Source organism: Phaseolus vulgaris, chromosome 3, assembly GCF_000499845.2.
Source record: "Phaseolus vulgaris cultivar G19833 chromosome 3, P. vulgaris v2.0, whole genome shotgun sequence".
Taxonomy (NCBI): domain Eukaryota; kingdom Viridiplantae; phylum Streptophyta; class Magnoliopsida; order Fabales; family Fabaceae; genus Phaseolus; species Phaseolus vulgaris.
Genome location: NC_023757.2, coordinates 24,467,084 through 24,477,691, shown reverse-complemented (window position 1 = coordinate 24,477,691; position 10,608 = coordinate 24,467,084). Strand labels below are relative to the sequence as shown.

General features: G+C 39.6%; 2 protein-coding genes across 9 annotated transcripts; both read right to left on the bottom strand.

Moving 5' to 3' along the window:
- Nucleotides 1-1,136: 1,136 nt before the first annotated feature.
- Nucleotides 1,137-1,895, bottom strand: LOC137839402 (uncharacterized). The gene has a single exon (XM_068648518.1). It carries the CDS (start codon nucleotides 1,893-1,895, stop codon nucleotides 1,137-1,139), a length of 759 nt encoding a protein of 252 aa, XP_068504619.1.
- Nucleotides 1,896-6,516: 4,621 nt separating this feature from the next.
- Nucleotides 6,517-10,318, bottom strand: LOC137806915 (uncharacterized). Of its 8 annotated transcripts, none has more exons than XR_011080448.1 (4): nucleotides 10,045-10,250; nucleotides 9,660-9,958; nucleotides 8,761-8,862; nucleotides 6,517-8,575 (listed from the first exon to the last, which is right to left on the bottom strand). XR_011080448.1 is itself a non-coding variant. In XM_068607300.1 (4 exons), the coding sequence occupies exons 1-4, from the start codon at nucleotides 10,153-10,155 to the stop codon at nucleotides 8,557-8,559; spliced, it is 288 nt and encodes a 95-aa protein (XP_068463401.1). In that variant the 5' UTR covers nucleotides 10,156-10,318; the 3' UTR covers nucleotides 6,517-8,556. The 8 variants fall into 8 exon arrangements, 4 of the variants coding, with proteins under 4 accessions (XP_068463401.1, XP_068463400.1, XP_068463403.1 ...); XR_011080446.1 differs by having other exon boundaries at nucleotides 8,761-8,817; XM_068607300.1 differs by having other exon boundaries at nucleotides 9,660-9,715; nucleotides 10,045-10,318.
- Between the last annotated feature and the right edge of the window lie 290 nt (nucleotides 10,319-10,608).

Below are 10,608 nucleotides of genomic sequence, written 5' to 3'. Positions count from 1 at the left end.
TTCAGGGTATAGCTCCACCCTCCAAAGTCTCGAGCCTATAAGCTCTGTTTCTGAGTGCCTCTACCACGCGGAATGGGCCGATCCACTTAGGAGACAACTTATTCTCCAACTAGTAAGGGTGAGCCTTTCGCATCACCAGGTCGACAATTTGGAACTGTTGAGGTCTCTATTTGAACCTTTGTTTTCGTTCCACCCTTCTCTTTAGAGCTTCAGCTTTGACTCGCGTCTGCTCTCGCACCTCGTCGAGTAAGTCTAAGTTCACATACAATGATAATGGCGTCTGACCCATACACCAAACTAAAGAGCGTTTCCTTCGTGGTGGATTGTGGAGTGGTGTGGTAGGCCCAAAGAATTTGAGGCACCTCTTCTGCCCAGGTCCCCTTAGCTTTCTTCAACCTCCTCTTCAAGCTTCTGAGCAAGACTCTATTGGCGGACTCGACCTATTCGTTCATTTGAGGATGCTCTACCGAGGCAAACACTTGCTTGATGTCGAGCTCCGTGCACAGTTGCACAACTGTTGGCTTGCGAATTGGGTGTCGTTTTGGGATCCCAAAACAACAAACAATGTTTTTCCACACAAAGTGTTGAACCCTGTGGGCAGTTTATCTACGCAACTGGTTCGGCTTCTATCCACTTGGTGAAGTACTCAACTGACACCATTAGGTACTTCATTTGATGAATCGCTAGTGGGAATGGACCTAAGATGTTTATTCCCCAAGTGTGGAAAGGCTAGGGGCTATGTATGGATCGCAACTCCCCTGGGGGTGCATGATGCCAATTAGCGTGCTTCTGACACTGCTCGTCTTGTTGTGCATACCTCATGCAGTCTTCCCTCATGGTTGGCCAGTATTACCCCACTCGAACGACCTTCAAGGAGAGAGCTCGCCCCCCGACGTGACTTCCACAGATGCCTTTATGGAGCTCTGCCATGATACGTGTACACTGGTCCCCACTTACGCAGGTGAGGATAGGATGAGTGTAGCCATGTCTGAATAGTTTTCCATCTACCAGAGTATACCTGCCTGAGTTCTTCTTGATCATCTTAGCCTCCATAAGCTCTGCCGGGAGCATGCCATCAGCAAGATAATGTTGATATGGTGTTATCCAAGTTTCGCCCACGTCGACCTGACAAATGTCTAGTGATTCCTCTCCCGACAAGCCTTAGGCACCTTCACCATTTCTTGTGTCAACGATCGATGCCCTCTTCTTCTTTCCATTCCGACCTCGAAAGTCTCAACGTGTTGGACCTCTCCCGCACAACCTGCGGTGGTCCTGGGTGACTTTAGAGTCTCTTGTAAAACTGACCTCTGCCGACCTCCCTTGCCTAAGCCTTCGAGTTTTTCCAGCAGGTTTGCTCGAGCATTTTGTTCCTTCGGGACATGCACTAATTCAAACATGGGAAAAGCCTCCCTTAAGAGTGTGACATACCTTAAGTACGAAGCCATTTTCAGATCTTTGGCCTGGTACTCACCCGTGACTTGCCCGGTCACCAGTAGCGAATCATTTTTTACCAGCAGACTTCGAGCGCCCAACTCCTTGGCCAACAACATCCCAACTACCAGCGTTTCGTACTCAGCCTGGTTGTTGTGAGCTTTGAAAGCGAATATAAGGGCCTGCTCGATCAACAGTCCATTTGGTCCCTCCAGAATTATACCTGCTTCGCTACCTTGCTGGTTAGAAAATCCATCCACGGAGAGAACCCACTGGAAATCTCCACCATCTACCTGACTGGCTTCTAAGGAGAGCTCCACCACAACGTCAGCATAAACCTGGCTCTTAATAGGCCCTCTGGGTTCATACTGTACGTCAAACTCAGACAACTCGACTGCCCAGCGTACCATCCGACCTGCTACGTTAGGTTTCTGAAGGACCTTACGAATTGGAAGTTCTGTCATAACAATCACTGTGAAGCTTTGGAAATAGTTGGGAAGTTGTCGAGCTGCGAATACGACTGCCAGAGCTACCTTTTCGATGGCTTGATAGCGTACCTCGGGCCTCTACAACCCCTTGCTCACGAAGTATGTGGGCTTCTGAACCTGATCTTGTTCTTGCACGATGACCGAGCAGATCGCTCGTTCTATAACTGCAAAGTAGAGACGAAGGGGAGTAGCTGGCAGCGGCTTACAAAGGACAGGCGGGCTAGCCAAGTACTCCTTCAGCTTGAGAAATGCCTCTTCACACTTGCTAGTCCACACGAAGCGGCTGTTCTTCTTCAAACACTGGAAATAAGTATACCCCTTATCTCCTCCTGCTGATAAGAACCAAGATAGGGTGGTCATTCGCCCAGTCAACTGTTGTACTTCCTTAACAATGGCAGGGCTCCTCATTCCTATGATTGATGCGCATTTATCGGGGTTTGCTTCTATCCCCCGTTTAGTGAGCAAGAATCCTAAGAACTTCCCTGCCTCTACCCCGAACACACATTTTTCTGGATTCAACTTCATATCATACTTAGCTATTGTGGTAAATAACTCTTCCAAGTCAGCGACATGGTGGTCTCTCCATCGAGGTGACGACGATGTCGTCCACGTATGCCTGCACATTTCGCCCAATCAAAGGGGGAAAGAATTCTATCCATCAACCTCTGGTAGGTCGCGCCAGCGTTCTTCAACCCAAAGGGCATGACCTTGTAACAGTAACTGAAGAGCTCTGTCATGAACGCGGTTTTGCTCTCATCACAGGGATGCATGCGAATCTGGTTGTATCCCGAGAATGTGTCTAGAAAACTTAGAAGTTAGCAACCTGAAGCGCTATCCACCAAGGCGTCAGTGCTAAGCAGCGAATATGAATCCTTAGGACAGGCCTTGTTCAGATCCGTGAAATCAACACACATTCTCCACTTCCCATTGGCCTTCTTGACCAACACAACATTCGCTAACCACTTAGGGTACTGGATCTCCCTTATGTGGCTAGCACTCAGAAGTTTCTGAGTCTCTTCCTTGATGACCAGGTGTCTCTCATCATTGAACTTCCTTCTCCTCTGTATCACGGGCCTAACCTTCTCGTCCATGGTGAGCCTATGGCACAAGAAGTCGGGGTCTATGTCGGGCATGTCTAAGGCAGTCCATGCAAAAGCGTTCAAATGCTTTGGTATCACCTCGACGATATGATCTTGCATCTCCTGGCCCAGTGATGTGCTGAGCTTGAACTTCTTCCTTTTAATCTCCTTCTCCTGAACCTCACCAGCAGGTTCAGGCCGCCTCTGGCGACTTCTACACAGGTTGCCCCATCAAGTCCCTATGCTTGGATGGCGACCACACATACTCCTCTTTTGTTTTTCAGGTTGTTCTCATAGCATTTCCTCGTCTCCTTTTGGTCAGACTTGATGACGATTACCCCTCCCTCGAGGGAGGGTAGCTTCATCTTCATGTGCCTTGTGGAGGCCACCGCACCTAACCTGTTTAAGGAAGGTCTGCCCAAAAGCATATTGTAAGTCAAAACAACATTAACAACCAGATACCTGACACTGGTTGTTCGAGATGAGGTGCCATCTGAGAAGGTCGTCCTCAACTCCACATGTCCTCTTACTTCCACCTGATCTTTAGCGAAACCAAACAAACAACCGTCGTATGGCCTCAACTGGTCAGGTGACAACTGCAACTTGCTGAATGTTATCCAAAAACATTACGTCGACTGAGCTTCCCTGGTCTATGAGAACCCTAAGCACTCTTCTTTCCACAGTGACAAACGAGATCACCACGTGATCGTCTTCATGTGGGACTACGTCCCTTAAATCAGCCTTCGTGAAGCAGAGGTTGGGCTCGGCTGATCGATCAGGCTTCTGCACCTCTACCGTCATTACTTCCCTTGCGTACTTCTTACGCTTGGAGGTGATGCATCGCCCTCTTGAAAACCCTCCTTAGATAGTATTGATCTCACCGTGGACATGTATCTCATGCCCCTGTTCCACTGGCGGATGCTCTTCCTTCGACCCTTTCGGGTTGCCTTCCTTCAGGAACCTATTCTTTATCAACCCTGCTAACTGGTAGCCTAGGGCTATACAGTGTTCCACATTGTGCCCAAAGGCCTTGTGGAACTTACACCAAAATTCCTTGCGCGACTCCAAATTCCTGTCATATTTCGGGGGGAACCTCAGCTTGTCTGCCATACCTGGCATAGCTAGCAATTCCTTGTAAGTCATTCTGAACTTGGGTCGAAAGGCAAGTTGTCCTTCGCCTTCGACCTGGGCTGGTTCTTTCTCGGCGCATAAAGTGCTCGTCGGGTATCTGAGCTCTTCTCGGTCATAGCTTCATGTATTCTCATTGGTTGAGCTCGACTGCCTTCTCTGGGCTTGGCCTGCCTGGTGTGCGTGCTCCTGTGCTTTACTGTTACAGCTTCTTCTGCAGCAATGTGGGCAACAGCTCATCGTCGGATCTTCCGAAAGTCTTTGCCCAATTTCTAATCAATGAGTCAATGAATGGCCCTGACATGATTCCCTGTCCAAAGGCATGGACCATCAAAGCCTTGTCCTGAGTCTGGAGCTTTACTACGAACTCCCCAAACCTGTTCAAGAAATCCTTCAAAGGTTCTCCTGTCTCTGTTTCACACCGAAAAGGTCGAAAGGGACAGGCGATTGAGCTTGGTTAACGATGAATTGTTTCCCTGAACAATCCAGAAAACTGATTGAAAGAGGTGATGTGGCCGTCTGGGAGGCCAACAAACCATTGTAATGTTGTGCCAGTGAACGTACCCATGAACAACTTGCAATGAATAGCATTCGTTCCTCCCGAGATCATCATCTGAGCTTAAATGTTGTGAGATGGGCCTCCGGGTCTTCTGTACCTGTAAAAACAATCTTGGGCGTTATGAAACTAGTTGGTACGACAACGTCCATAATCACCTGTGAGAATGGCCTGGGGCGAGCCCTTGCTTGGATAGTTGGGCCTCGCTCTCCAGTGGAGCCCTCTCCCAGCTGTTGTAGGTCTCTACACAACTCCTCATTGGCTTTGTGTAGCTCCTTGTTGCTTGCTCGCGACACAACCACCCTCACTATGGTGCTATGCTACACTTTGAGCACATGCAACCTAACCTCTACGTGCCCTAGCACACATGGGCTTAGGTTTTAAAAGGAAACAATTACTTAAGCTAGACCTCCTACGTACTAAGTACACCCTAAGGTCCATAATTACCTCTCACTCGTTGCCTAGGCCTTATGCACAAGGGGTTATACGAAAAAGAAACCAATACATACATCTGGGGCCCAATCTTATGGCCCACCAACTTGACCCAAGAATCGAGCTGACCTGCCTACGGTAAATGCTGATGGCCGACCTCTGAGCACTGGGCTTTGAGCGCTCTGGTCCAGTACAAGTTTCAAAACCTCCGTAAAATACCATGGGTTTAAGAACCTCCCAAAATACCATGAGTTTCAAAATTTCTGTAAAATTACTTGTTGTTTGAAATAACCTTTAACCCCATTTTCCACCATCTCTAACGATCCTCCTGACTTCTCTCTTCTACCGTAGACACACTGCTCTACGACACAAGCTCAATGGCCGGCAACAACAGTTTTAGCAAGGAATCACAATTCAGCCACACTTATATCTATTATATCTAAGGAGAAGAAACACAAAATAAGACAATATCTTCTTCTTACTCCAATATTGCTTCTTACATCACCTTACTGCCCCAACTTGGGTCACAAGTCTCTGTTACCTAGCTCGACAACAACTGATGTTTATCACTACTTTATATATTCTAAATAATTGTATTATCTGTCAGATGTGGGCTTCAAAGCCATGTGTGTTCTTGTCTAAAGATTGCAAGAACATATTGTTAGGAGAAATTGACTTTATTACTTCTCACTTTCACCGTGAATTAATTATTAGATGCATTTTAAAATAAGGCCTTAATTTAAAATTACGAGAATTAAATATTAACAATTATAACTAAAACTAAAATTGCACAAATATACGTACATCAAAAGCTAAAACAAAATAAGTTATATTTTTTTGAAGTATGAGCTCATAACAAAAAAACTAAGAATTATATCACTACAAGAAAAAATGGTTTTAACGGGGGTTTATTTTTACATTACCTAGGGTTAAAACCTCCATTAAATCATTTACCCAGGGTTGCAATTTCCCTCGCTAAATCATCCCTGGGGAACGTGTTCCCCGAGGTTTTTTTAAACCTCAGGAAAAGCCTTTCAGAACCCCTGTTAAATACCAAGAGTTTAAGAACCTCCGTAAAATACCATAGGTTTCAAAACCTCCGTAAAATACCACGGGTTTCAAAACCTCCGTAAAATACCATAAGTTTTAGAACCTCCGTAAAATACCATAAGTTTTAGAACCTCCGTAAAATATCATAGGTTTCAAAACCTCCGTAAAATACCATAGGTTTCAAAACCTCCGTAAACTTTATTTATTTTATTCATTTATCAATTAGACATTCATGTGTTTTTTAAACCACAATTATTTACATCTATTGTATTTATTTATCTATGTTTGTTAAAGTAATTTTTCAATAAATAAAACAAATAAATGGACATAACATTCATCAATTGACAAGATATATCAAAATATTTATAAAATTATACCAAAATATATCAAGTAAACACATTGAAATTCAAATTAAACACAAAATATGAGTTAAAAAATTACAAGGAAGCAATATAAGACAAATAGGTACTACAAATGAAAACATAACATATTGCTCACAAAGCATAAAATAAGTCAAAAAACATTTCCATAATATACTAAATTCTTCATCAATCACGTATGCTCCTCTTGATGTTCAAAATTTGTGGGCACACTTCTTTGATAAAAAACCTACAATATAAACATGTATCACAATTAGAAATGTAAATTTGAAAAATAAAACAAGCTATTTAATTTTTTTTATAATACTCTAAATTATTATAATATTATAAATACAATCATTATGTGGATTATAGTAAAAACAAATCTTTCCTTTACTGAAAAATGTACTAATTATCAATTAAATAATAAAAAATAAAAATATGTTTCAGCATTTGAAAGATACATTAGCAATTGCCAACGGAAAATGTCATCTAATACGGTAACTACATGTACTTATATGTAACTAGGGTAGAGTTCCAAATACCTAATGTAAGGATGAGCTAACATACACTTCCTTTCAAATCTTCATAGCTTCAAAACGTTTTTTTTTTCTTTTTTGGTGCTAATATTTAAATACATATGATTTTAATATTTACATATTTTTATTATAGTTATACACCCTAAAAAGAAATTAAATAATGTATGTAAAGACTAAAAAAGTTATAAGTAAAATCTATAATGATGTTTTTATGTATAAAAACTTTAAAAAAAATGTAATTATCTAAACCAGAAATTAATCTTTTGGTTTGCTTTTATAATAAGTTACATAACTAGTGCTACAGGTCTCAAATCAATTAGCAAGTTACATAAGTTACATAATTTCTAATTGCTTACTTTCCTCGTTATATAGAAAATTAGCAACATACTATGTATGATTAATCATGTTCCAATTAATTTGAACCATTAATACCATGGTTTCTTCAAATATCCTCATACTAATCAATTTAAAAAATTTATAGGGTTGGTAGCTATAACCATGTTATGCCTATTTAATAGAAAGAAGAAAGACATAATTGGACAGAAAATGTAAGAGCAAAGCATGGTACTGCTTTGAATAGTAGCAGTTTCCACTGGCTGGACATTAAGAATCTCATCAGTGTTTTTCAAAATTGGTCTTCATACTACAAGTGTCATGGTTTTGTTGTGCAAGGTGATTAAATAATTTAGAAAACTAAAACTGTAAGAAACATGGCTCTTAAAAGAGGATGAAAGAGGTTGTGCCATGTGTTGAATCTGTAGAACTATGCTGGACAAATATTTGACCTATTATCCAAAGCAGACTAACTACTTATCAATATGGTATATCAAGTAACATGCTAAGGAAGTTGACAAGAACTTTTTGATGTTGATTAAGCCATGTAAGATAGTTTCCAATTTTAGAAGAAAATCTTGTATTATATGGTTAGATATAACTTTTATCCAATAGCCAATGCTGAGTGAGGAGATAATGCAACATAGAATCACATCACAGTCATATAACTGTAGTGCTCCATTTCATATCTATTACAAAACAGTGTACTGCTACAGTATCTTGCAAAGCAGAAAGAAATGACAATACACTAGTTGATAAGTACAAGCATTCAGAATTACAAAAAGACAGGGTTTAAATCCAATTACCGGATTGTGAAGAACCAAGTTTGGTAGAAGAATGACCCAAATGGAACTTCAATCCAGCAACCATAGTCGTGAGTGGTAATGTATCTAATGAGCTTCTCATCTTCCTTTAACCTTCTGTTGGTTCAGCAAGAGTGGTGACCCATCTTAAATTTCTTAACTTTCTTCACACACTTAACCCTTTCCCATTTCCACAAAACTCCAAAAATTAATAACAACCCAAGAAGATTATAACAACCTAAAGAGAAGCTAGTGCAAGATGAAAATGAGAGAAAGAACATTGCCGGTTGTTTCATGCAGCGAATATTTGGTGCTATGCAGCAAATAAAGTGAGGCATGGTGCTCTCCAACTGATGCATCAACTTGAACAATTGAACCTAAAAGAATGAAACTATTTAGATTTTTGCCCTTAACTATTTCTCTTTATACTTTCTGTACTTTGTTATTCAATAATTTGATTTTCAGGAGAGTAGGTTTATATTACCATGTGTAAATATACTTTAACAAGCCTTAGTCATTTCTTTTGAATCTTTATTAAGCACAAGAAATGCTACAAAATTACCTTGAACTTTGTTGCAACACTCTGCTTTTGAGACTGGTTAAATATTTTGGAGAATAGCTGCAGCAAATCACAATTACATGATTTTGCTTCACAAACCATGCTCTGAATTTTATCAAGAGAGTTTGTTTTACAAGCTTTAAAAGCTGAACAAAATAATTAAAATAATAAAACATAAAGCTAAAATTACCAAATTAGAATGATAAAACTAGCAGAAACAATGCTATATATCCAAACAACTTCTGGTGTGTTGCTTAGCATATTCAGAGAATTGTTATAATTTTTTCAATAAGCACCTTACTCATTTTGAAACAAGCAGCTCCAACTTTCACTTTCTTCCAAGAAATAGCAAATTGATCATAAGAATAAAACTGGATTTCTTGATGAAAACATGGATTTGAACTAGGATCGCCTTTAATTATCATGTTTGGAAGAAAGAAGACCAAAAGATCTTTAAAGGAAATGCAGAGCAGAAATATTACTCAACTTAAAAGGGATGCTAAAGATGGATAGTGTACTTATAACAAATTGCTCTGGTTTAAGGTAAGACTTACATACGGTTCAATAACTGTTGTTCTTCAATTAGAATAGGAGTTTCACCTCGTTAATATGTGGAGAAAGCTTTACATTAATTAATTATACATATTACCAAGGTGAAACTCTAATTCTAATTAGAGAACAGTACAAATCACCTCCATAGAACAGTAAGTAAGTTCTGCTCTTAGTTCAACTACTAATAGACAATGTTTATGTGGAATTTGGAAGTTAGAAACTTGAAATGCAGATAATATTGATTTTAGAAAAAAAAAAAGTTGACTAATGCTTTGTATGTCTCGATAACAAAATAAGAATAATAACAACAATAATAAATAATAAATAGAAAACAAAGAGGACTGACATACCTATTCTTTGTTTCAGTATCTTCATTTGCTGTTTGTAACTGAGATCGGAGAACCCCCTGCATTGACACAAAAGTATCCCAAGCATAAACAGTAAGTCTGATTGAATATGAAAAAGCATCAGCACTCAGCAGCTTAATTCTCTTCCTCTCTACCCTTAATTGATACTAAACAAGGGACCAATCATTTTGTTCCTCTGTTCCTTCCCCTCTAACCCAAAGTTTGGTATAAGACGAAGCACGAAGCACGGACCACAACCTCAATCATAAACCATAGCCACAAAGAATGACGAGAACGACGCACTAACGACGAAAATAATCTGATTAGAAAAATTAGGGTTCCAAGATCAATAAATAACAAACACCACATCACCAATCACAGAACATACCTGCACTTTTTTGTAGACAAGCGGTTCTATGGTGGAGCGAAGGTTGAAGCAAGTTCCATGGTGGAGTAGCAGAACCATGTTCCGTGCTGGAATAGCAGAAGCACATTTCATTGTGGAGCAGTAGAATCAAAGGTCCAGTGATGTGCAATGGGAGTGACGTGAGAGTTGGACGAAAATGAGAGTGAAGAAAAGTGAAAATGGAAATGAAAGGCGGATTTAGGGTCTACCGGAAGTGAAGAGGAAAGGAAAAGATAAAAACAAAAAGAATTTGAAATAAAATTATAATAGTTTACCAAGGTTTTCAAATAAACCTCTGCCATTTATCGGAGGTTTTCAAATAAACCTCATTAAATAAACCTTTGATATTTAAAAACTTCCCTTGATTAAATTTATTCTGAAAGTTATATTAAGCATTGATAAATAAAATTATTTTAATATAATATAAAGTTATTAAATGAAAATTATGCTATAATTACAAAAACTTTAAAAAATTTAGTTATCAAATATATTAAAATTATATTTTTAATTATTTGTTTATAAAAAAAATTAATTATATTTATTTAT

What these genes read in the sequence shown, in the direction of transcription:
- LOC137806915 (XM_068607299.1), bottom strand. Translation starts at nt 10,155, where the DNA reads ATGAAATGTGCTTCTGCTATTCCAGCACGGAACATGGTTCTGCTACTC. An exon ending in TTGTCTACAAAAAAGTGCAG is followed by an intron (nt 9,716 to 10,044) that starts GTATGTTCTGTG and finishes GTGTCAATGCAG; the next exon opens with GGGGTTCTCCGATCTCAGTT. An exon ending in GATACTGAAACAAAGAATAG is followed by an intron (nt 8,863 to 9,659) that starts GTATGTCAGTCC and finishes GATAAAATTCAG; the next exon opens with AGCATGGTTTGTGAAGCAAA.
- LOC137839402 (XM_068648518.1), bottom strand. Translation starts at nt 1,895, where the DNA reads ATGACAGAACTTCCAATTCGTAAGGTCCTTCAGAAACCTAACGTAGCA.